At 41.1% G+C, this 27,567-nt stretch overlaps 1 protein-coding gene and 1 pseudogene across 1 annotated transcript in view; one reads left to right on the forward strand and one right to left on the reverse strand.

The window, feature by feature from the left end:
* The window catches only part of KIF6 (kinesin family member 6), a gene marked incomplete at its 3' end in the record, with an annotated part of 243,976 nt that overhangs the window by 82,657 nt on the left and 133,752 nt on the right, over positions 1-27,567 (reverse strand). The window contains exons 9-11 of the mRNA XM_008581913.1: positions 16,884-16,989; positions 15,892-16,030; positions 11,437-11,652 (exon numbers count right to left, since the gene is read on the reverse strand). Coding sequence (XP_008580135.1) covers positions 11,437-11,652; positions 15,892-16,030; positions 16,884-16,989 — 461 coding nt within the window. The remainder of the gene's footprint in view (positions 1-11,436; positions 11,653-15,891; positions 16,031-16,883; positions 16,990-27,567) is intronic.
* Positions 25,582-26,670, forward strand: LOC103598005 (annotated as a pseudogene).

A 27,567-nucleotide genomic window follows, 5' to 3' on the forward strand; every position in this document is an offset into this window, starting at 1 on the left:
TAACCACTCTACAACATTCAATACCATGGAGCACATCCATCTCCTTAACATCCAACCTTTATCCTGGCTTCTGAGATCTCCCTCTCTCCCTATTCTCTCTTCCTTTCAGTTGTCCTTTTTTGGTTCTTCTGCCTCAGCCTACTCCGTCAATATCAGGGCTCCTAGTGTTCTGCCTTTGGTCCTCTTTTCCTCTTTTCCCTTGCTAACCATCTCCTTGGACCACTTTACTCACTCTCATGGCTACGACAACTTTAATACCAAGGCCAAAGCTTTTTCTCACTTGGTCCCACTACGCACTCTCTGCAATGATGCAACTCAAGGCTTCTCGTTATGTGTTGGCCCAATGAGTAAACAAATCTCCCAGCTACCCCAAGCAGACTTGGGCTCCTGCCTCAGTTTTCCTCCTCACCCCATTTCCTGCCAATGTCTTACATGACTTCAACACCCACAAAAGAACCTCTAGCCTCAAAATTCCTTCACCTCCAATGATCTGTGTGACCATTTCTGCTCCACTTCCTTACCTCATACTCTTTCATCTGGTGCAGTGAGCTTTCTACCCCTGCACTCTTTGAAACTGTTTTGGCAAGGGTCACTGACCACATCCTATCCAAACCCGACAGACTCTCTGTAGTTCTGATATTACTTAACCACTCTACAACATTCAATACCATGGAGCACATCCATCTCCTTAACATCCAACCTTTAGCCTGGCTTCTGAGATTTCCCTCTCTCCCTATTCTCTCTTCCTTTCAGTTGTCCTTTTCTGGTTCTTCTGCCTCAGCCTACTCCGTCAATATCAGGGCTCCTAGTGTTCTGCCTTTGGTCCTCTTTTCCCTTGCTAACCATCTCCTTGGACCACTTTACTCACTCTCATGGCTACGACAATTCAATGATACATCCATATCTCTAATTAATGCCTTGCCTCAAGCACTGAAGCTATACACTCATTAGCATAGACATTCCCATCGCATACTCATGCTCAGCATACCACGAATTTAACTAACAAATTCTCTTCCTAAACCTGCTTCTCTTCATAGATTTGCTGCCCTGGTAAATGGCACCATGTCCGTTTAGAAACCTGGCAGTCATAGATTATTCATCTCACCCCCATTCTAATCAGCTCTCCTGGCTATGTACCTCAAACACTTGTCTCATCTTTCCACTCCCCACTGTGGCTGGCTTGGTTCGGGCCCTCATAATTTTTTAGCTTGACTGCTACTAACATCCTATCCAACTTCCTCCAGTTTCCAATTTACTCTGCACATTGCTATCAGTGATCTTTCTGTAACAGAAATATGACCATGTTACTCTCCTGTTAAAAAGCCACGACGGCTCCCTGCTGTCAAGAAAATAAAGTTCTAAATTTGAAAGCAGGACTTTGAAGCTTCTTCCAGTTTCCAATTTACTCTGCACATTGCTATCAGTGATCTTTCTGTAACAGAAATATGACCATGTTACTCTCCTGTTAAAAAGCCATGACGGCTCCCTGCTGTCAAGAAAATAAAGTTCTAAATTTGAAAGCAGGACTTTGAAGCTTCTCATGAGCTGGCCCCTCTTCAGCTTTATTTCTTGCTAAACACCATCCTATCCACACAAACCCTACAATCCAGCCAAACTAAATGCCTGCAACATCACAAATCTGCTATGTGCCCAACACCTCTATGCCTTTGCTCAAGAAGTTTCTGGGGCCTCAGTGCTCTCTCCTTTTCCTCCCCCTCTATTCATCCTGCCACACATACATATGATTACTCTTTGAAGATGCTGTTCAACTACCACCTTTTCCAGACAGGTTTTCCTAAACCGATCCAGGAAGAACTGACATCCCTCTTCCATGCCCCACGGTACCCCATACGTATGTGCACCTCTTCTAGGTTGTGAGTCCCTTAACAGGTGCTGGAACTCATTCATCTTTTAATCTCCAACACCTCACACAATGCCTTGTACATAGCTAAGTTCGATAAATTTTATTAAGTGAATTAAAATTACTAGGAGGCAGAGCTCCTGAAGCTAAGGATAGTCCTTTACGCTTCCCAGAGATCCTGTAGTAGAATGTCTTATATTTTTTACCTCATGCAGAATAGCACAATAGTTCATATGTTCTACAAAGTAAATATATAAGTAGTGAAAGAATGTTTTATTTCCAAAGTCTGGATAAGACTGTGTGTGTGTGTGTGTGTGTGTGTGTGTGTAAGACAGAGAGTGATACAGGGAGAAAGAGAGACAGAGACAGAGAGAGACAAAAGGAAAGAGAGTGAGAGAGATCTTCTGTTGCCTACCAGGGTGACAGATCTTGTGTTCCTGGCATCCCAAGTAGGAATGCAGAATATATTTTGTCATGAAAACAATGTTAAAAAATAGTGATTAGGTTACACAATTCTTACATTTATTCAGCTTGATGAGTAATAATACTATAGAGTTACATTGTGGGCTGTAAAGTTATATAATTCAACTGAATTAGGGACTGCACTGGTATTTTGGAAGTCCTGGAAAACTCACTACCTGTGGTGGATACTGTGATGTGCTATTCAGATACCCTTTCAAGAGTGAAGGACTTATTCCTCCAGCTGCTGGGACCACAACAGAGGAAAGTCCTCACTGTCAAGCCTATTTGGGGATTTTCTCAGCTGGAAAAAAACTGCCTGGCTTAAAGTAAAGCTTCTTACAGGGCCAGACTCATATCCAGTGACTGATCATCACGAGGGTAGAAAGGTCCTACTAACTTGCCTCAACTCGGAACAACTCTGAAAGGCCTGCCCAGCTCCAGGGCCCCTTGTCAGGTCAACTGAAGCCTGTGTCCGCTGACAAAGTTGCCACACCACTCATCTTCTCCTTCCTCCAAGTCCTGCTTCTGTCCTCTCTTCTCCACAAGTGTGGGTTCCAATGGCACTATCTGATAAACATCCAGCTCTGACTTTGCTTCTCAGGGAATCCAACCTGCTTTTACATGGGAAAATGCAATCTGAGCTCAAAATAACCAACTGATAAAGTAACTTTTGAATGCAGTGTTTAATAAAATGAGAATTATCTATGTCTCACTCAGTCTTTATGATCTTTTATCCTGGAGCCCGTCGTTAGGGTTCGCAAGCCCAGCACCATCATTCACTTTTCTGTTGCATACAAGTAAATGCGCTATTGGTCTTCCATGATTGTCTGGTTAGGGTACCCTACCAGACCTGAGCGGAATGACTTCTCCCTAGCAGTTTTTGAAAGGAGGTTTGAACCATTCATTTACTCGAGCAGGCAATACCCAACCTACTTTATGAATGTAACTGAGTATAGATACTCGGACACCCTTTCATCCCAAACTTCAGGGCAAGGTGAGAAAAATGGGCATGTAATTCCTCATACAACCAGGTAGGGAGAGGAGAATGTTGGTCGGCATTTTACCTGTTCTCACTTGGTGATTCTAGAACAATACTCTTTCATGCTAATGAAAATAAACAAACGAAGAAACAATACAACACAAGTTTTTCCCTTTCGGGTTTCTCCCACTTGTCTATAGCTTCCTCTACCCTCTCCTCTTCATTGTCATCAGTGGATCTCTCTTCTGGTCATTTGCCTGCTTTCACTGACCACTTGGATACCAGATTTGTGCTCTTCCTCTATATGTTCAATTCGGCCATCGCCTTGGGCAATTTTATTGTCCATAGGGAATAGGTATCCATTTTACCAAACTACAATCTGACTGCTTGGTACCTCTAGTACCAATCATACTCTCTTTTCCTAATCATGCCCTCTTTTCCCCAAACAGTCTGGAATAGATGGCTGACTGGACCACTGTTTTGCAGGAACCCTCAATTATCCAGGCCTTCTTCTTGAGCAGTCATTACACTGAAAGATAGCTCTATCTATTTATCTCCCCCTGAGATACAACTCCTGAGGTACTCATAGATGGCGACTTCCAAAATAGGTGATAGATAGATAGATAGATAGATAGATAGATAGATAGATAGATAGATGATAGATAGAGATTGGTGCATGGGAGCTCAAGTGTGTTTGCTGAATTCAACTGAATGCCAGTTGATCCCCTCCAAGGCCAAGTTGATTTTTTTTAGAAAACACACTGACTTTCACTTGTTTGTTTTCTTTTTAAGTTTGAAGACCTTATTGGGATCACAAAGACTACTATAAAACAAACATTTGGGAATGGGTGTGAGCCTTGATTTTGGACCTGAAAGCAAAGATCTGTGTGTTCCCCGCCCCCCCCCCCCACTTTTTCTCTTCCCTCTCTTTTTCTTAGGTGCCATTTATTTATTTCATCTAATTTATAGGTCCCTCGTGCAGGAAAGATGCAAAAATGCATTTCTCCGAGATAGCGCTCATAGTAAACCTTGACTAATGGTTCAGTAGGTACAGTGCCCTGCAGAAGTATGACCTGCCACAGAGGTGTAGAGAAGGCAATGGTCCATTTGCTGACTGTTTCTCTAATTGCATTTATGGGCAAATGCAAAGACAAAAATGTGGTCTGTTCTAAAAGAGAGGGTAAGATGGGTCAGTAGAGATTTGAAAAGCAGAGGTTGACATTTATGCCTGAGATCTATGACAGAGCAAGCTGGAAAGAACCTTAGAAACAATCTGACCTTTGTTCTTTTCTCTCTGGTTGTTTTATGGGTGAGTTTTGTCTCCGCTGACTTCTCCTTGAGCTTTTCTTTTTAACTTAGTGGAGGACTGGGTACATGAAGTGTTTGTAAGCTGTGGCTTTTGGTCTCAAGGGCAATCCTTTGACGACAGTAAAGCAAATGCAAGGAACTGACTCAGGGTTTGAAGCAGCATTCTGTGGAAGTCCCAGCTCCCCTGTTCTCCTGCCTGTGCCCGTAGCTGCACCATTAGTGCCAGGAGCACTTAGAAACTGGGGAAGAGGGAGAAGAAACAGAGATGTCCTTTATGCCATGAAGAAGCTGCTGTGGGCTCCCTCCCTAACATCTTTTCACATTCTTCTCCTCTACTCTGTTTCCATTACTCCCACCCCCATCTATTATGATATTTCCTAAACCTTTTGCTTGGTCTCCCAGCACCTCATTTCCAATACATTGTAAAATGTTCTTTTCAGAAATATCTCCCCTGAGCACAACTGTCACCATATCCCCTTCTGCTTTGGTGGTTCTCTTACAGCAAAACAAAAAAGAAAACTCCCCAGCTTGGCAGTCAAGGATTTCTATAACATGATCCCACTTATTTAATAAAGAAATGTAAGAAATTAAAATGATACACAAACGTACAAAGTTAAAAGGGGAAGTTCCCATCTCTTCCTCTACTCCCTCTCCCTAAAACGACCATCCTAGTAATTTCCCACTCATCTTTCTGGCCTTATTTCTTCTGATTTCCTGTGCACTTCCAGGCCCCAGCTAAACAAATGCCTCTGTCAACTCTACATAGTTTTCCTTACTTTCCTGTCCCCAGTCTCTGCTCACATTATTCTTTTTTATTTTTATTTTTAAATTGCAAATTGACAAATTGTAGTTGTATATATTTATGATGTACAAAATGATATAATAATTTATGAATAGAATGTGGAGTAATTAAATAAAGTTAATTAACATATCCATCACCTCAAATACATCATTTTTTGTCATGAGAACATTTGAAATTTATTCTTAGCAATTTTGAAAGGTACATTATTATTTACTATATTCACCATGCTGTGCAATATATCATAAAGTAAAATAAAAGTTATTCCTCTTGTCTGATCGAGGCTTTGTACCCGGAGACCATCATTTTCTCATTCCACTCTCCACCCCTGCAAGCCTCTGGTAACCACTGTCCTATTCTCTGCTTCCATGAGTTTAATTGTTTTAGATTCCATACATAAGTGAGAACATGCATTATTTTCTTTCTGTGCCTGGCTTATTTCATTTAGTCTAATGTTGTCCAATTCCATCGATGTTGTTGCAAATGGCAAAATTTGTTTCTTTTTTAAGGCTGAATACTATTCCATTGTGTACACATACTACATTTTCTTTATCCATTCATCTGTTAATGAATACTTAGGTTGATTCCATAACTTAGCTATTGTAAGAAGTGCTGCAATGAACATGAGAGTGAGAAATCTCTTTGGTATACTTATTTCAAATCTATTGGGTACCCAAAAGTGGGTACCCAGAAGTGAGATTGCTGGATAATATGGTAATTCTATTTTTGGCTTTTTGAGAAACATTCATAGAGGTTTTCATAATGGCTATACTAATTTACATTCCCATCAACTATGTACAAGGCTTCCCTTTTCTCCACATCCTCACTAACACATATCTTTCTTCTTTTGATAATAGCCATTTTGACAGGTGTGAGGTGATATCGCATTGTGGTTTTAATTTGAATTTACCTAATGATTAGTGATGTTGAGCATTTTTTTTCATATATCTGTTCATGGATTAGAAGATTTAATATTGTTGAAATGTTCATACTATGCAAAGTGATCTACAAATTCAATGCAATCTCTATCAAAATTCCAATGTCATTTTTCATAGAGATAGGGAAAACAATCCTAAAATTCATATGGAACCACAAAAAAACCTGAATAGCCAAGGCAAAAAAAAAAAAAAAAAAAAAACCATGAGCCGGAGGCACTACACTACCTGATTTTAAACTATACTACAAAGTGATAGTAATTAAAATAGCATGGTACTTGCATAAAAATAGATTCATTAACCGATAAAACACAATAGAGAGCCCAGAAACGAACACATGCATATACAGTCAATTGATTTTAGACAAAGTTGCCAAGAATATACAATGGGTAAAGGATGGTCTCTTCAATAAACAGTGTTGAGAAAACCAGATATCCATATGCAAAAGAAAGAAATTGGACCACTGTATCACACTACCTATAAAAATCAACTCAACATGGACTAAAGACTTAAACATAAGACCTGAAACTATAAAATTGCTAGAAGAAAACATAGGGGAAAAACTACACAACATTGGTCTGGGCAATGATTTTTTGGATTTGGCCTCCAAAATGCAGGCAACAAAAGCAAAAATAGACTAATGAGATTAAATCAAAATAAAAAGCTTTTGCACAACAAAGGAAACAACAGAGTGAAGAGACAATCTATGGATTAGGAAGAGATATTTGCAAGCCATACATCAGATAAGAGGTTAATATCCGAAATACATAAGAAACTCAAACAACTTTACAGAAAGAAAACAAGTAATCTGATTTAAACATGGGCAAGGCAGTGATGACCACCGAATCTCCACAGGAAGCACCCCAGGCTCTCCTGATCCAGGGCAGTGGGGGGGCTTTGGCCTCATCCATGTCCCCCCGACACCCAAAACCAGCCCAGAGATGACCACTGAACTGCCACAAGAAGTGCCCTGGGCTGTCCCAAGCCAGGGTGGTGAGGGACCGAGGGCCTCGGTCATGCTCTCCTGATACATGCAACCAGCCCAGTGATGACCACCAAGCTACAGCAAGAAGGGCTCTGGGTTCCCAAGCTGGGGTAGTGGGGGGCGAGTGCTTCTGCCACATCCCCCTGACATCTGCACCCATCCCGGCAATGGCCAAGCCACCACTGGAAACCCCCCAGTCTCCCCTGTGGGCATGAGGGGGCTGCCACAGACCTCAATCTTGCCCCTCCTCCTTCCTCCTTCTTCCATCCCATTTCCTTCCCCTTTCCCTTCTCCCCCTCCCTCCCAACTGCTCTGCAACAACATCCTAGAATATAAAAAAAAAATGATATTAATAAAATTACATTTTCTTAAAAAAAAATGGGCAAGGAACCTGTATATACATTTCTCAGAAGAAAATATACAAATACGTTATTCTTTAAGACTGGAATGTTATAAAAAGTTCTTCCCTCCATCTTTGAATGTCCAGATTCTACCAATCCTTTAAGATCTAACTTCCACGTCACCTGCTCTGGAATGCTTTTCTTGATCTACTAATTAAAGTGCTTCCCTTTTCATTTGAATCTCCACAGTATTTCTCCCAGCTCTAGCTTAGAGCACTTATTTATTCTCTACTTTTCGGGTACAAAGCCAGCCTTCACTGTTTAAATGTAAGTTCCTTGAGCCAGTGACCATTTCTCAATTCTCCTTTCTACTGCCTACTCATGTACCCTGGGCCTTTCCATGCATATATGGTAGAGAGTCAACAAATTCTCAGGAAGTAAGAGAAAAGAGTTTGGAGCCTCCAGGCTGCATCTATGGTTTTCAATTTACCTTATAAAATGCCAGTGATATCAACTTTGATGAGTAGGGTCTGTTAGCATCTCAACAGTTAAAGGATGTGGCGAATCATCGGGGCTTTTGGAATACTGACTGGTTCCAGGTGACTATTTGGAATGCACAGTCAGAGAAGTAAAACAGAGGAAACAAAACAAAAAACACCAGGAAAACTAAAACAACTCAACCCAAAAACTTCTATCTTAAAGAGAACAATATGACTCTTTTCGAATTGAGAAGTTGAACAATCCCTCTTATTATTTCGACAAAACCCAAACAGGCATTTAACCTCCAAAACAACAACAAAAAAACCCCAAATCCCTAACTTTCCTCTGCCTTGGCAGGCTAATAGCACAGTAACTCTGGAGGGCTCTCTTGTGAACCAAGAATTCGGTTTCATTTTCTAATTTGAGGGGAGCCATTTTCAGCTTGAAGTGGAGGTGAATGAAAGAAGGGGGAGGGGTGTGGAAGGGGAGACAGTTTCACAACAGTCTCAGAAATGATCAGATTTACTTGCTTTCTGCATTAGAAACATCCTCAGAAATGGTTTTAATAGAGACTAACAATACTTCATGAGGCAGAAATACTTTCAACACCACATGCTTATTAATTTTTTGTATTTGGTTGAGTTTACACAAGTTTCTTGTATATCAAATAATGCAATAGTAAAAGCTTAATTGGCTCCTAGAATCTTAAACATTTGTAATGAACTATCCCATTACCTGTTGCTTTGCACCGTTCATTCATCCACAGCAATTTTCATCCTATTTGTAGTTTTGCCAAAAAATAAAATCAATCCTCCATCAATTCCTCCCCCAAGCAGTTAGATCGTTATCAGTCCATTTGTGAGCCTACCCCCATTTAAAGTTATTGTTAGAGCTATATCCAATGACAATGAAAACAACTCAAAAACCCTTTAAATATAAGGCTCTTCTCCAAAACTTTTACCTCATTTGTACTTGGACTTTACAAACAATTTCCATTTCTTTTTCAGTGATTTTCTATTCAAGTAAACTCAATTCATTCCCCACACAAAACTATAGTCTGTCTCAATAGCAATATCAAGGGAGGAAAAGAGTTACTGAAAAAGTTGACTATAATTATAATGGAGGAGAGAGATTATAAGCTACTGCGGGGAAGAAGAATTATGAGAAGGGAGATAGTGTGAGCCAGAAGAAATAGAAATAGAAAAGGTCTGGAACACACCAAGGGGCTGGACAGTGATATCTGAGGCCATTTCTGCATGGGCACAATAGTGTGTGTCCTTAGGAAAGGACAGTAAACAGAGCTTCTTCCATCATGGGCCAAGGGGTTCGAACATGGGTACTGATTGTGACCTTTCATTTCAGCAGAGATACCAATGCTGTGTTCTCTTTAGCCAACAATGCCAACTGTTGTAGAGTCAGGGGGTGGGGGACGTTCATTGTTCCTTACCTCCGTGAAGAGCCTCACTAGCTACCCAGAGACATGAAGGCCGATCTCACTTTTACCCATCCCCCCATCAATTAGCCACTGAGCCCTGTCTACTTGAACTCATAAATGCTCCGATGCCCTCACTTCTCTCTTATCATCCCCCACCCTTTGGCCTGGACTACTACAACGGCCCCCTAACTGGTCATGCAGTCTCGCTGTCCTCTGCCAATCTGTTCTGCACAAGGCAGCCAACCTGATTTCCCAGTCTCTCACTCCCCAAATCCCAACCATACCTGGCTATTTTCTTCCTAAAATGCTCCTTTCCACCACAAAGGCCTGGAAAGCTATTCAAGCAAGTGATTCTCTCTGCTTACAATATTCCTTCCAGCCACACTTCTATCCTGACTCCCTTTTAGAGCTTTCTGGTCTTAACTGGGGGGTATGGTTCCTGGTTTGTGCTCTCTCAGTAGTACGGGGGTGTGCTTTTGTAATCTATTGATCAGTGGCTCTCTACTCTGGCAGTCTGAAGTCAGAGGCTGTCTGTCCATGTGTCCTCATCTATTATATGAGGATAAAACAAGAACTTATAGGATAAAGATTAAATGCGTTAATTCAAGCAGCGAACTTAGAACAGCTCTTGGTATAAATACGGGCTACATAAGCTTTGGCCATAATGATGATAATTAGCACTGTACCTAGAACAATGTGTGTATTGAGTAAATATATGTTGAATGAAAGAGGAATGAATAAATGGAAGAATGAGCTAATGAATCCACCAATCCAGATGGCCTCCTTTTTTTCCAAACAGCTGTTGTCCATAACAGAGTACAGCAAAGCTGTATAGAAAACAATCAGAGAGAGGAATCATTGATTTTCACTGTCTACTGCCACCATGATAAATGATAAAAATAGCATTTTTGGTTCCCTGGGATTTTGAATTTATCCTACTGGGTTGCTGAATAAATAGTCAAAGCAAGAAGATTTGGAATTAAGAGATGAAGGAATATAACATCATAAAATATATTTCCATGCTTCTCTATCTTGTCTTTATTAACTGAAAAATCTGCTTCTTAATCAGCACCATATTCTTTAATTATTCCCAGGCTAAATCTTTTAGAAAACCATGCATGTCAGGTAGTCTATCCCCCAAAAAATGCTTGTACAGAAAATTCCAGTTTATGTTGCCAAGAAAGGAAGTTCCTTAGCCCTTTGCTCCAGTACATCCCAAACTTCAGATTCCTCAGGATCTTCAAGGGAAAGGCATCAGTCATGTGACTGTACATCATGCTCTGCTGGGCTAACAGAAAGAGAAACGCACACAAACAAACCGGGGCTTCTCCAGTTCTGCAGCAGTGGTATCCACACACTTACCAAACGCTGGAAACGGGGAAGGTGCCTCTGAGTTGGCCCAACCCTGTAAAGCCCTATTATCTGACAAAGTTTAGTTAATTTATTGTCCTTTAAGACTGTGGAAATATCTTAAATTATTTTTCTGCAGATAGCTAATTTGGACGTAAACATAAACACTGCATCATCACATCAGTAATGCAATGTCTGACCCTGTTCTTTCCCTCCTGTATCAGAGGAAGGTTTTTGTTCTCTTTCTCTAAAGCTAACTTTTCTACTGTTATACTGGACCCATCTATTTCTCTAAACTCTGAAAATTCACACTTGGTTCCTCTCAGTTCAGTCATCAGTTTGGGAAACTGGTCTTTAATTTAAAAGATGAAAATAGTTATGAAAAATAATTCTAACAAATAGATCGTTAAAGGCTTCATACTGGCACATTTAAAACTAAAGAATGCTTATACTGAAATCCATCACAGACAATGAAGAATGCTGGAAATTCAGTGAACTGACCTGTTTTTTTGTGGAGCAAACTGGATCTGTACCCGCAAATGCTGAAGTCCTGGGCCTGCATGGGAGCTGAGGAGAGGAACATTCTCGGACCTTCTGGGTTCCCAGGTGGGAAGGGTGGGCTCTGGGAGTGTCTGAATTCACTTCTATTCATGCTTGATATGTGGAGAGCATCCTGAGCTTTCTTTTTTTCCTTTTTTAACATGTTGACCAGAATATCTAAAACTTGATTTAAGGATTTAGTGACTCATGCTAGATTATAATGATAAAAACACAAATGTTTCAAATGTAATTAATATTCCCAATTAATATTTGCTATTTATCATCTGGTTAAAACTGACTAAAGAAGACTTCAACTTCCTGAAACCTAATATACAATTATGGACAATTTAGGAGGGTATTAGTCTTCCAATATGGCACCATTATATAAAAAATTAGCAAACCCAAAGATCTTTAAAATGTTTTGAGTTTAAGCCAGTTAGGTCTCAAAACTTTTATGAAAATTTTATAAAGAGTAAAATGGACACTGAGTAGTAGTAGGCAATGGAGCTATGCATATAGCTATTAGTAAATACATTTTTTATCTGGGAAGATCACCTCCTTGGTGGAGCACCTGGCTGCTCAGGAGGCAGCAGGAGTAGAGAAGGAGAAGAGCAAAACCCACCCAGTTGGCAGATCAGCCAAATCCATTCTTATGGCCAGTGTGGGGACGAATGTGCAGCCAGAGCACCCCTATGTCCAACACATGCATATTTGGAGTACATTCAGAAGAGGGCTGAAAGTCACTTATGTTTAAGTCTTACATCTAATTTTTGGCCACAAATGGAACTGAAAAGGAGTGCATTATTAGCATAGATTTATCATTTTAAAATGCACCTTTTGTGAGCCATTTAGATATGCCAGGAGCACTGACGATAAGTGATAAAACCACTCCACTCTACCTAATTTCATTGTTCATTCTGGGTTCAAGAAGCCTAGAACTCTAAGAGATTTCTGTCCCATCCACTGGAAGGGAAGACTATAAACCCCTTTTGAGAATCTCAGAACTCATATGCAGTATGATGAATTCAAGGCTTTCACCATCCTTAGAGATGGCTTCATTAAAATAGGAGTCTGAGGAAATGTGGGGATGTGTGGGAGAGAAGACTGCCACTCAGAAAGGAGGGAGGTACCCAGATTACAATTATTCTTAGGCAAGTAACATGGAAATCATTTGACCTCCATCTTCCCCCTCATCTTTAACTCCAACGTGTTGGTGATTTCTGGAGACATAATCAGTTTTTTGCTCACAATCCCTGATGTGACTTTCGTTCCTTGCCTCAAAAAAATGTGTGTTTACCAAAATTGTTCTCAACTTCTTAGTGTTTAGGCATTAGCCTGACAGAGTAGGACAGATCTGTTCAGATCTTCAACTCCTCTTTGTATGGAACTCATTACCAATGCCAATATACACTTCCATTGGTTCGTACACTGCAATGGCAGTATCCACTCATTCACTCATTCAGGATGTTTGTTTGAGCTTGTACCATTTGCCAGGCACTATTCTAGGCATTGGCATAGAGCAACGAGGAGGCAGACTAATTTCTTGCTCTCATGAAGCAGATGTCCTACAGGGGAAAACAGATCTCACACATGCACATGTGAGTGTGCTCACATGCGTGCACACGCATGCACACACACACACACAGAGTGACATTGCTAGATAGCTAGTTTTAAAAAGGTCAACAGTGACTGGGTGGCTACTCTACATTGGGTGCCTTTCTACAAGTGACAATTAAGCTGAGAGCTGAATGACAAGAAGAACCAGCCAGAGGAAGAGCATCTAAGAAAAGGAAATGGCCAAGTCCCTCAAAAGAAATGGCTTGGCAGTGGTTCTCAAGGCTACAATCCGACATTTAAGATGCACAGGACAGCCCCCACAACAAAGAATTATCTAGCCCCAAATGTCAGAAGTGCCAAGGCTTAGAAACCCTATGTCAGAAGAACAAGAAGGGATCTGTGACTGAAGCGTAACACACACAGGGACGAGGCATAAGAAATGTGTCAGAGGTTGGTGGGGGTAAGCTCACGGAGGGCGTCATAAACCAGAGCAAGGAATCTGGATTTTATTCTAAGTATAATGGGAAGCCCTTCAAGGATTTTAACCAGAGGCATGACGTGTTCTGATTTACATTTCATAAAGATCACAATACAATCTATCTTCTTTGCTGCCTTCTGTCTTTTTCCTCTTCCCATTCATCTGGCCAAGTGCTGTGCTGGGTACTGAATCACCCTGTTCTATGATTTGTGAAGGAGTATCTATACTTTATTTCAGCTGATGATGTCACTGAAATGACACCACTTTTACTCCCTTTCCAAGAACATTCAATGTTGTTTATGGCACTACTGTCTTTTGTTGAGGTCAAGTATAATCACTTTTTTTTTTTTTTTTTTGGAAGACATACCTTTCCCATTCCTCCTGTCATAGTCTTAACCTTCTGTGTTCTGCAAAGAAAGATATCAAAATATCGTCCAACCTAACTCTGAATAACTATACATTTTAGGAGCCTTTCTTGATCGTTAGCCTTTGATAAGAATAAGCTTTGAGATGATTAAATTACAGCTGCTATTTTTCCTTCCTCCGAGTTTACTCACTGTCTGCACAGTCACAGCCTCCATTATACAACACTCTATAGTGCTCAGAGCATTTACTGGCCTTGTTTAGCACTGTGAGGTTGGCGGGGCAGGTCTTATGCTCCTGCTCCTGCTCCTGAACGGTAGGAATCAGCTTCATTGAGTAGTTATAGAGCTAATAAATGAAGAGCTAGGATTCCAATTCAGGTACAAATTTAAGTTCAGTCTTCTTTCCATTATGACTTCTCACACACCATCATTTTGAACATGAGCCTCAGATGGAGGGAACCCCATCTGAATTACTCACAGTCAGAAAAGAATCTAGCGCAGCCCCACATGAACAGTGGCACATACATTCACCACAGTGAAGATGGAAGGCAATGGATGTCTCTCTTCCACTCTCTTTTTAAAATAAACATATATAAACAAACTTGGATTGTTTCCTCTCTGTCGTTTATCACTTCATCCCTCCTACATGCACAGGCATTCATAAGCCTAGAAGGAGATTAAGAAGTCAGTAGGAGTATTTAGGGGAGAAGATCCTAGACTAGGATCAAGGCCAGGAAAAGAAGCAGAGCTCAGACAGGGGCTGGGGCCAGGACTGAGGCCATCCCTGGAGATGGATGGGGTAAGACAGTGGAGAAGGAATGCAAGGGTGACAACACTCGTGGGCAGCACTCGCAGACAAGCGCTTGTGTGGGGGTGTAATTCACAGCCAAACCTACTGTTACTGGCCGGATAACAAAGGAGATAAAACTCACTTGAATCCAACATACAGGGTCTGCTAATACTCACCCAAAATTAGAGACTGAAGTTAATCAGGCAGCATGCCTTCCTCATATTTGGGTTTGTTTTTTTTAACCTTCTTATTACTGAATTTCTTTTTGTAGACTATTTTTATGCATTTTGCACAATAACTGAAGCTGGAGTGTGTTTTAGTAATTTAAAAAAATGAGCAAAAAATCTCATTATAAAGAACTGACCAAAATGATTTCTTGTGTGTGTTGATTCTGCAAATGTAATGAAAATGTCAAATCTTTTCAAAGAAACTTGAAAGGTAAAAATGAGAAACAATAGTGATGGAATACTGGGGAGTCCTGCGGTCTAACCAACTCAACAGGGACTCTTTAGAAGTAACCACTCAGTCTGCAGCTGGAGGCGGCCCACGCTCCCATGGGCTGCTACCACTTTCAGCACCCAAAATACATTGTCTCCTGGAGCCAATCAGATTTCTATCTTGAACACTCATCTACACTCACTTCCAAATTTGGGAACATTTGTAAGAAGAACCCAAAGCAGTAGATCTGGCTTTTAAATAAAATGTTACATTTAAATCAATATCTGCTCTTCATAAGCTAAAAACCATTTGTCATCTTTCAGCCATTATTTGAGTTTCACCCACGCACCAGCCATAAATTCTGGGCCATGGTGAGACTGTGGTCAGCCCGCTGTCCAGTCAGCTAGCTAAAGATAACCAGCTAACTTACGGGGCTCAGGACTAAAACAGGAAGAGCAATGCAGAGTAGTCAAAAAATGTATTTAAGAAAAATTAATGTGAAGAGATGGTGTAAAAAAGCTGATACTTTCCAATAAACTGAAATGTTACCCACGACAATAACTTTATCAGGCTAAAAACAAAGTAATTTTTTTTTCTTTTGTAGCAGCTATTTTTCACTAGTTGTTACATTTTGTTTGCTGAAGGGACCTTTTGCTTCTCAATGGGAAGAAGCGACGGGAACTGGGAGCAGGGGTGTTAAGTGACATGGCTCAGGAAGACATCTAACTGCTCCCACCCCACTTTCAAGTCTGTAGAGGGAGAGATTCTCACCACTTCAGGAAGGATACTGATTTCATTATCTCTCTGCTTTAGAAGATCGTGTAGTTTTTTATATTCTTCCTCTTTTAATGGTTCTTGGCAGTCTGGGTCTTTGATTTCAGAGGAGACTGTACTCTTCCCAAGGATCTTCTTGTCATTCAATAGTTTCTGTAAGATGAAATAAGAGTTTAGTGTCCATATCTCTATTCCAAATTTCTTTGTTTCTTGGACTGTTTTCCTTTAACAATTCCCCACTTACATCAGGCACAGGTGCTCTTTCTTGCCTCCGTGTCTTTGCAACACAGTTGCTTTTTTTGCTTGGTGTCTGTCCCCTTCTACTTGACTTCCTTCCCCTCCTCCTTTCTCATTCCCCACTCCCCTGTCTTATCTCTCCTTCCCTAAATTGGGAAATTCCTACTCAAACATTATCTCCTCTTGGACTCTTTTCCCTTTCTCTGTAGCATCATAGCACTTAATTCACACTTATAGCACTTATTGCAAGTATTCTTCACACATCTGTCTTCTCCATGGCTTAGTCAACTTTTCCTTCCCTATGCCTTTCCCCTGGAATAGTTACAACAAATGTTTATTATCTTAAGGAAGTATGCAAAAAATTCAAGGGAGGTAGAAGTAAAAGTTACAGATATTCCCACTTCCTCATCATAAAAAGCTGAAGAATTATATGGACAAATTAAAACTGCTGGAAAAAAATGCAGGACACAATTATCTTGATATAGCTTAAAAATAAATGGCTTTTTGAACATGGAACTATTCTGTACAGAAGGTAGAGAATCCTGGCAAAAGAATTAGAAGTCCATGGTCTGAGCTTATTTATCAGCAAGTAAGATACAACTTCTGAATTCACTCGGCGATAATCACTGCATTGGTTTGAAGATCACACCATTTTCTGGATGCATGAAGCTGGGTCCCAACCTTTCAAGGGTTGGCCAACTAGAAAAGCTTTTACTGCAGTTAGAGCATGTCAGAAATGGCTTCTACTGGAGGAAACATTTAAGTTTACCTTTAGATGATGAAAACAGTGATGAATTTTACGCATATCAGCGCCAACCTCTAGTCTACTCTCTGGATCCTGGTCTTCCAAAAAGGATGCTGTTAGTTTTTCCAGCCTAAAAATACATAATGTGTGAGAAGCAACTATGAGCTAGAAATGTTAGAGATTCTAATGGCATTACTTGGTTGGTTAACATACGAAGTACAGGATATTATTCCCATTTCTTTACAGAAATACAGTTATCTGATTTGACTATAAAAATTAAGAGGAAAGAAACAGATTGACAGTCAAATCTACAATAATGCAGTTATTTGACTAATTTCCAGTGAATTTTCATATACAGCTTTCAATGAGTCATTCAGTACCTATAATCTGTCCATTCTAGCCAAGCTGAATTTCTGTGCCCCTGTGCCTGGCTGCCACATAGCTAGAGAAAGTAATGAAAAATAATTTTTTTTATTAGTTTCATTAAAAATTCATGCTACTTTGCCTCAGCTGGCACCTTAATGATGCTCCATTATTCTTTTAATCATGCCCAGTTGACTTATATTCTTCACAGTGGTTATTCCAAATCTTTCCACAACTCCCAAGCCTACCACTACTCTTCCACTCTCCATCAGTAAAGTAGCTTCTCACCAGACTGAGAAAGTCAAGCTGCTCCAAGCAGACTCCTTTGAATTCTTTTCCCTCCCCTCGGAGTGTCTCTGCCTCACCACTCAGGCCCTCTTCCTGCTTTTATATACTGTATTTTGGATAATATCTTTCCTCCTTCTCAAGGCCAACCTCTTCCCTTGGGGTCTCTCCCTGCTTCTTCCAGGGCCTACCTGATTGATTACCTCCTTTCTCTTACTAACTCTTAATTACCTCTCTATACTGACTCTTTCCTTTCTGCTTACAATAAATTTCATGTTTTTCCTATTCTAAAACATCACAAAATAGAAAACATAACACCTCCCTTTGGAGGGAGCATTCTACCACTCTGTTCCGAAGTCCTAGTGAAGTTCATTGCCTAACACATCCGTGTCACATTCTAGAGTCTGTGTTCGCACCTTAGCTCCCCCAGGACTTTATAAGTATCATGAGGCAATTCTTGGCTCTTATCTGTCTTTGTGTTCCCTCTCCCACATATATCGGGTTCTCAATATACATATGTTCACTAGTTAATCGATTCACTGACATGAAAATTATTCCCCTCATGTTGAGATGGAATTCTTAATAAGGAAGGTGTAAGGATGGCAATCAGTATCTAAGATGCTAGGTATCGTAACACAGCAGCAGCATATCTTTCTCACACTATTATGAAAATACTTGCATATTTTTAGCATTTTTTAAAACTACACATTTCTCTTCCACTATTGCTATCAGCCCACTCAAATAGATAATGATTACTATCATAGAGCAGCCTTAGATTTTATTTTTATCTCTTTCTGTAATCTGTGACATGTGATAGCTGATGTTTACAAGTGGGAGACAATTTATCTTGCAATTTTTAAGGAAATTCTTCAGGTGGAGGGTTACCTGTCATTTGCACTATTTGTTGACTGACATTATGTTTCCATGTGAAATATAACTTTACACCACCAGATACACAGAGATTCATTTCTGCTACAAAGATTTTATATTATTTTGTACAAAATATAAAATTACATGTTAATGAACAAAATTTCAAATACAGATGTGAATAAATTAAAAAGTAAAAACTCCTCTCCCCACTCCCCTGCCACATTCTCATATTCTTTATTCACTCTCTGGTTCCACAAACCTATATCTACATATTCATTTGTAGATTTCATTTGTTTGTTTTCACAAAAATCAGATCATACTCTGAATAGTGTTCTACACCATTATTTCTCTAAAGAATTTATTACAGATAATCTTCCACATCAGTACATATACATCAGAGCTATTTCATTTTTAATGCTATAGAATATTCCACAAGATGGATGGATGTACTCTTCCTTTCATAATAAACACTGAGGTGACATTCATTGTTGCTACTTTCCTCTGTAACCCATGAAGAGGCCTGGATCTACCATCCCCACTTAATGATTCTTCAAAAAATAGTACTGTTTATCTACTTTTCTCTTTAATACTCGGCAGAAATCGTGCAGTTTTGAAAATCACCATGAATTCTAGGATATACCCATTCTCTGGAGTGAAAGCACTTTATGATTTCCAGTGTCCATAAAATTTCTAACAGACAATACTAAGTTGGAAGCAATGGTTCATCAATTCTCCCTTCTTGCTTTCTCTTTAGATAACAGCTTCTCCTGTATAGTTTGGTCATAAAGTATATATTCTAGGGAACAGTCTCTGAAGAAAGACTGAAGTGAAGTCCTAGCTCACAAAAAAAGCATTGTAAGACATAAGCCTCCAGATTAGCTGAGTGACCACTTGCTGATTATTATTTAAAAAAAATTTTTTTAAGTTTATCTATTAATTTTTTTTTACATTCTATGATGTTGTGGATCAGTTGGTGGGCAGATGGAGAGGGAGACAGGGGAAGGAAACAGGGTTTGAGAAGGAGGAATGAGGGGGGTGCCACAGGCCTGCAGAGGCGACCAGTGGTCTTCCAGAGATGTCTTGGTTATTGCTGGGCTGGTTGCGGGTATTGGGGCAGGCATGGCCAAGGCCCTCAGCACCCCACTTCCCTGGCTAGGGAGAGCCCAGGTGCTTCCTATGGTGGCTTGGTGGTCGTCACTGGGCTGGCTGTGGGTGTTGGGGGGCTGTGGCCAAAGCCCTCGGCACCCCACTTCCCCAGCTAGGGAGAGCCCAGGCACTTCCTGTGGTGGCTTGGTGGTCATCGCTGGGCTGGTTGAGGGTGTTGGGGAGACATGGCCAAGGCCCTTGGCCCCCCATCACCCTGGCTTGGTAGAACCTGGGGCACTTCCTGTGGTGGCTCAGTGGTCATTGCTAGACTGGTTGCAGGTGTTGGGGTGCATGGTTGAGGCCCCTAGCCCTCCCGCCTCCCTGGCTTGGTAGTATAAGGGATTTCCTGTCCTTCTAGGTTTTATAGGTGTTCTTTGGTGATGTGAGACCTTTACTAGTTAATGTCAAACTATGTCTCTGGTCTGTGGATATTTTGTTTTTCTTCCAGTTCTGTGTTGGATTATTTGCTGTTCCTTCCACTTAAACTCTGCACTGGAACTAATTTGTTGTCCTTTGCTTACTTGTAAAATCGGGGAGCTTCCTGTGGGGACCAGCACTTGAGCTCTGTGGTTGAGGTGCATTGTTGCTTTGCTGCTGGTTCCCTGGGGAAGGCTTTTTGTGCAGTTCAGGTTTTAATGGTTGACTTTATAGGTAGTTCTGGCTCTCATGAAATCTGGTACAGCTGGGTTGTGTAGAAACTCTGGTCTGGGCCTGAGTCTTTTCAGCAAACTGCACCCCCTGCAGTACTATATTCCTGACCAGTCTCCACTGAGTGGTCCTATGCTGAATGGGGGGCAGATCAGCTGTCCATGCCATGCTGTAGTGTTCTCCTGATAGGCCCATCTCCCACACCACCTGCACTCCAAACACTTCTCATGGAATGGGCTGTGCACCAGTCCCTTGCAATGACTTGCCAGCCTCTGAGTGGCTCCTTTTTTCAGTTGTTGTAGCTCCTCATTCCTATGTGGGTCCACGGGAACTCTGTTAGTGGTCTTGCTGGCCTGGGGGCCACCAAGGCCTTCTTCTTCCCTGACACCTCCAAGCAACTTCATCCAAAGGGCACAGCTGTGGCTTTTGCCAGCTCCTGCTCTGTGCACTCACCAGCTCCAGCGTTTAAACAGCCAGGGCTCAAAATGGTCAGAACGGTTCTTTCTTTCTCTCATCGTGGCTTCTTCTGCTGTCATGCACTCTGTAGGTCTTTCCTCCTCTTCCCTGATCTCTAGCAGCCCCAGATTTGCTGTCATTGCTTTTTAATGGTTTTAAACTGGTTGATTTGTGGGAGAGAGTGACACCGGGGACCATCTATTCCACCATCTTGACTGGAACTCTATGCACTGATTCTTCAGCCTCACTGGGCTTTGGCTGTTCCATCAAGGTTCCCATCTCACACAATAACAGTAGAAGATACAAGGAGAACTAGGGCATGATTCAAAGAAATTGGTAAAAACTTCTATGTAAGTAGAAAAACTGGATTGCTTTACTCTTTCTGGGACTCAATTAGTCTGGTACATAACTGAGAATGAAGATTAGGCCTTTTGACAGGCAGCTTTGTTCTTAAAGCTTGAGACCACAGAGCCTCTTTAGATAAGAAAAATGCCTGGGTTTTCCTTCATACATTTGATTTACTGTTGAATTTATTTCCTTATCAAGCAAAGACTTGATCTAATAATTAAAATGCAGAAAAATGCTTAATTCAGATATTTTCAATGTACTCCTCTAGTAGTTAAGAGTGAACAAATGACCCCAAATTCTCTGCATTTTCTTGTCTCCCAAAATAGCACAAAAGTTCATACCTAGACCCCACTCCCACTGAGGGGTCTCCCAGTTGCCAGAACCCTGCTGGACAGCAGGGAACTGATTACAGAAAAGGCTCTCTAAGGAGGTCAATTGAGTACGATAAAGTCTGTTCTTCAGGAGAAGCCCAAGCCAACAAGAAACTGTACTTGTTCTCTACTTTCACTAGGAGAAAAGAAGGCAAAAAAGAATCCTAGTGGAAAAGTAAAAATAACAAATAAAAAAAAAAGTAAAAATAACTGAATGTATACCATTCAGTTCTAGTCCATGTGGACAAGAAATATAGATAATCTGTGTCTGAATGCACAACCTGCCTGATGGTAGGTGATTGTTACGTGTTTGGTGACTATACCTTCCTCCACCACACCGACTGCTAATGAGGTATCTCTGACAGCCTGTGGCCTATGCAGCAATTCCACTGTACTGTAAATTTTGATACGTGGCCACATAATTAGAATTGACCATATTTCCTAATACGTGCTTTACCCCTCTGAGTCCACTATAACCCCCTTTCTGCTCCTTATATTTTTTGCCGAAAAATGAACTCATGTCTATAGACGTATTTCCATGGACACTTAGGTTTAACAGCATGAACAGAAGGACAAAGCAAGCTTCCTATCATTCACAATAGCCAATATTAATTGAGCATGCACTAAATGTTAGATACACTTCTATGCTATTTGCATACATCATTTCCTTAATGATTACAACCCTGTAAGTACTGTTATTATCTCCGTATTATAGGTGAAGAAACTGAAATACAGAGAGGTTAAATATCTTGTCCGAGGTCACACAGCAAGTAAATGGCAGAGCTGGGATTCAAACTCAGGAAGGCTGACTTTGGAATGCAACTTTTGAAGCATTATCCTTATCATACCATAGCAGTTATTAAATTTATTTAAATACCGTTCAGGGCAATGTCTCTTTAAAAGGAAGAACCCACACCAACTGGAATTCTTTGAGGAAGTAAATAGGTGGATGAATAAGCAGGAAAGAACTGAGAAGCAATAGATCTTAACAAGGCCATTGACCAGTATGACTTAAAATGGCAAAAAAAGTTGGAAAAGAATCAGAATGTCCCACATTTGGAAATTAGTTAAATAAATATGACATAATTATGTATAAACTTAAGCAGCCATTTAAAATTATGGTGAAGTGGTGTACTTATTGGTGTTAAAAATATGCATGATATATATGGATAGATTAACAATGAATCCCTTTGCAGGGATTTTACAAGTACTCTGTGACACACACAAGAAGACAGAAGATAAGAGACAGACAGATAGAAAGAAAGAGAGAGAGAGAAGGGGGAGGGGGAGGAGTAAAACAGCAATCTTGAAACTTTTGGCCAGTTGCCTTTGGCTCAAGAACATTTATCATCTCCCTGTGAAGAGACTAGTGATCCAACGTAAACTCACTCTTCTGCAATATTTTAATGTTTATGTTACATTTAACTGTTTATTAAAATAAGTTCACCATTTATACATTGAGTGTGATTAAGATATTCCCGTTATTCTCAAAAACTTTTTATGAACATGTTCCTGCCAGCGTTAGTATTTGGAAATGGGCTAGAAACCATATCTCTATGGTACTGGTTGTGGGAAAGTTGGGAGAAAAGAGGAACCAGCCATTAATAAGAAGAGCAGAACTAAATCGGGAGCATGGAAACCCTGGCTGGTTCTGAGCAACTGGGACAATTATGGGACGTGAGCCCCAGGGAGAGGGAGGGAGCATGGCTCTGTAACTGGGGGATAAAAATAATAGAAGTGTCCAGCAACACAGTATTATTCCAGAGAATTTACTAAAAACAAGGCTACAAAGTAATGGGACCTTGTCCTCTGATATTGAGCTGAAAAGAGTGGGGTGGATAAGAAATATCCCAGTTGGTGGGTCAGGACTGCTTTGTAGTGGAATCGTGGAAATGCCTGGTATCCCGGAGCTGATAGTTCTTAGCTTATCTATCTCCTTGCTGGTTTGAGGAGAGGAGTAAACAGCTCATTCTGAAGGGCTAGGAAGGAGTTCTGATTTAAGAACCTAGCTGGTATTAATTATACCAAAAAGTATCAAAATCTGCCTGACCTCTACTAATCATTTTGCTGCTAAAGATGGCTCCATTAAGGATAGGTTGTCTTTGACAGGGTTAGGCAATGGAGATGCTGACAAACTATAACTACATATTGCATGAGCAAAGGAGCCTTTTAGAAATGCAGAATCTCAGGCCTCATCCAGACACACTGAATCAGAATCTGCATTTAACAGCATTCCCAGGTGATCTGTATGCACACATATGTTAGAGAAGCATTGCAACAAGGCAACTGGTTGTTGAATGTTCACACAAGAATATACAGTCATGTGTCACTTAACAAAAGGGATACGTCCTGAGAAATGCATCATTAGGCACTTTCATCATTGTGTGGACAGCACAGAGTTTACCTACACAAACCTAGATGATATAGCCTACTACCTTAACCACTTAGGCTATACCATATAACCACTTATAATCACTCGTAACCACTTAGGCTATGTGGTATAGCCAACTTCGTGTATGTGGTCTGTTGTTGACCAAAACCTCGTTATGCGGGGCATGAATGTATACACATCTTTTCAGTCCTAGAAACCAAACAAATAAGTAACTTGAAATGTTAAATGAAAGAACTAACATCCCTTGATGGCAAACTATGTCCTGTGCATTGTGCTAGTGATTTTACATATGTTTTCTTAAGTGGAAAAAGAACTAAAGGGACCATCACAGTCTGGTTCTCTTTATACTGTTTTCTCCCAATTATTTTATTATTACTTTCATGGAACATTCATTCAAAAAAGTCAAGTACTTTCATGTGTATTTTGTTATTCATCTGCACCATAAGCCAATAGATTACTCTTCCTCTTTCATAGAAGAGGACAAGAGAGCTCAGAGAAGTTAAGTAACTTGCATATTGTTACTAAGGTAGGGAACTGAAAATGCAGATATTTGAAAACCAGTCTTTTGAATCAAGAATCCCCACTCTTTCCATACATACTACAAAGATTCTTAGAAAAGTGTCTTCCACTTGCCATAATCCCTGCCATACTACATTTGTATTTTCAATTAAGAACTTTCCTGAGGACTTTTCTTTTAAAGAATAAAGATACAAACAACAAAGTTAATGAGATCATCAAATAAACCTTGTGTCTGCCATGTCAAAGAAAAGAGTTTTCAACAGGCTGCATGTTGGGGACTCTTGAGACCCAATGGCTGGGGCAAAGGAAGACCTTCTTTTGACTTTGCAAACAACATGGGCTTCTTTTATGGGGTTGACCCTTTAAAACATACAGTGTTGAGACAGCATGTACTTTTCAAAAGGAAAGTTCAGATAAGAACAATAAATTGACAATTTTGATTAACTAAAATCCACAGGACATGAAAAACTGAAGGCTGAGATTGTGCCAACAGGACTACTACTGAAGGAAACTACACAAATATCATTCAGGGTCATTAGTTTCAAGTTTGTTTTTTGTTAGATTCTGTTGAAAGGACATTCCTAATTGGCTTAAAGGTGGTTACTTCAAGAGTTTTTCCTTTTAGAACTCCCTGTTCTGTGACAAGTATTACAAACATTACACACTCCCCTAACCCTAATCAGTAAGTGAAAGACATGAACTCCCACGTGCAAGGAGTTGAATTCAATGTCAACCACTCTGTTGAAATAACAGTAGGGGGCCAGAGAGTTCATGGTTTTGGTGATACAGAGGGAATTGTTTTCCTCTGAGCTGTATCTTAGTAATGCTTATTTCCCTTCCCTCCACAAAAGCACAGTTACATGGAGCCTCAAATGCAGAGATACACAAATTCTTGACACCTTTAGAGATTTGAAATAGCAAATGTGAAAAATCAAAATTAAAATCCAGACTGGTTTGCCTCTTTAATGGTGAAGATATAGCCTATTTAGAGGAATATGCATTTATGGCAATGCACTTTTGTTTATGGAATTATTAAAAACTATTTTGAAGTAATTGTTAAACTAAGACAACTTTATAGGCACTAAAGACATTTTACAAGTTCTTTTAATGTGCAATAATGAAGGGTTTTGAAAAGTTATAAAAAATTAGTTTTGTTTGTGTCAATCAAGATTTTTATATATCTGATTTACTTAAAGGCGTATATACCTTGTTATGACCAAGCATTTTAACTTCAGTAGGCATAGAAAGGTCAGTGGACTAGAGCAAATGTAAATAAGAGATGAAAATAGCTGGCCAGGCTGAGGGGAGGTAGCTGGTGGGCTCAATGGTGGAGGCCAGGCCACAGGTGCTGAGGCCCTGGGGCTCCCCAACTCAGTGCAAGAAGAGCCTGGTACTTCTCACCACCAAGTTCCTGTTACTTCTGCAGGAGCCCAAGGACAGCATGCTTGACCTCAAGATGGCACGCCAGAGGCAGCAGATTTCTGACATTACCAATGTGCTGGAAGGTATCAGGCTAAGGGAGAAAAAAAATCCAAGAACAGCTCCAGGGGAAGGGCGTGGGGCCTGGCTGCAATATTTGGGAGACTGCAAACAAGCTGGCTCAGCTAAAGGCACAGACTGAGGACCCACAGCAATGGGAGCAAGAAATGGACCAGCAGGAGGTGTGAGTGCAGCAGAGCATCTGAACATTTCAGGGACAAGAAGAATAGCTGACTTGTGAGGACATCTGCAGATGCTCTGCTGGAGACACCCTCCTGGTCATCCAGGTCCTGTCAGGGACTGGCCTGCAGGTGCCCATCCCAGAGGGCCATATTCACCAGAAGAATGTGAGCAGCCCCATCGAGGTGCTGTTGGTGAGCAGCAGTGCTTGTGCTGCCATCCTTCAGAGCCTACCTGCCATCTCTGACCCTCTGTTTCTGCCTCAAGCCTGCCCTGGTCCAGAAGGCTCATGCCCAAGCAGTCCCCAGCTGACCACCCCCAAACCTGACAGCACTGAGGCCCAGTGGTGAGCTCAGCTCACTCCTGCTGGGCACAGCAGTACTGGACACCTGGGTTCAGTTTTGCCCTGCTGGACAGCAACAGCAGCAGCAGCCGCAGTAATAGCAATTCATCGGGAGCCAACTCTTCTGTCTCCTTTGAGTCCATCAAGGTGGACCTCACAGGCATTCCGGAACTCCCCAAAGAGCTGTCCCTCTTTAATCCCATAGGAGAATGCATGAGCTCAGAGCTGCTGGAGGAGGCAATGTCCTCAGAAATGTTTGCTCCCCTCCTCTGTCTTTCTCCACCTCTGAGAGACTACAATTACATCTACAACCTGGACAAGAGTGAAGGTGTCTGTGACCTCTTTGATGTTTGTTCTCAAACTCTGACTGACAGGTACTTGCCCTGTGTGGCTGGGACACCCACTGTCTGACCTGGGGGCTTCCTGGGCAACCTTCCCTCACCCACCCCTACACAGCTTGAGAGCTACAGACTCCTGGCTTCCCCAGCCTTCCCTCACTGCTCACTTCTGTCCACAGTTCCCATTCCTGCACTGGCACCTGTAGTGTGCTAGCACAGCAGGGGGTAAGGACTCAGCCCCATGCACCATGGAACCAAAGTGTTTGCCTCCCCTTTTTTGACACTTCCCACCTCTTGTTCTCCTTGAGTCCTCCCAGAGCCCAGGCTTGGCTGCCAACCAGTGGCACAGAACCAAGGACCCACCATCACCCTCCTAGGGAAGCTTGTTCAGTCCCACTGCCCTGCTCCTGCCAACCTACCCCCCAGGAGGAAAAGACGAAGTGTAGCTGGATGCTAGCCAGCACCAGCCCAACCTCCTTTGCTGCTTCCCGTCGCCTGACCACAAATTCTTCCTGGACTTCTCATGTGTGCCCCCTCTACAGGGACCTTAGCCCTGCGTACCTGTAGGTGGTGATGGTGGGGGTGCTAACAGAAAGGCACAGAGGTCTCTAGCTAGGAATCTGGGTGGGTCAGTCCCTGAGGATTAGCTCAACCTCCCACTGTCCCAAAACTCTCCCTTCACTTCCATTTACTCATTTACCCTTATTTAGAGTTATTTAGAGATTTAGAAAGATTTACAGTAATAAATGGATTCCTATACAAAGATTATTTTTATACCATTTGCAGCAAAAGTAAATTGTAGTATTTGTACAGTGTCCAAGTGAATAAAGACCATGACTAAGGCTAACAAAAAAAGAGATGAAAATAATATAAATTGATCAATCGATAGAGATTAATAACTCCCTTTTTAAATTCCCCATGTATCTTTTGAACCCCTTGTTTGCTGTAGGCAGACATTATGTTATTTATG

Source organism: Galeopterus variegatus, unplaced genomic scaffold (genome assembly GCF_000696425.1).
Source record: "Galeopterus variegatus unplaced genomic scaffold, G_variegatus-3.0.2 Scaffold2487, whole genome shotgun sequence".
Lineage (NCBI taxonomy): Eukaryota > Metazoa > Chordata > Mammalia > Dermoptera > Cynocephalidae > Galeopterus > Galeopterus variegatus.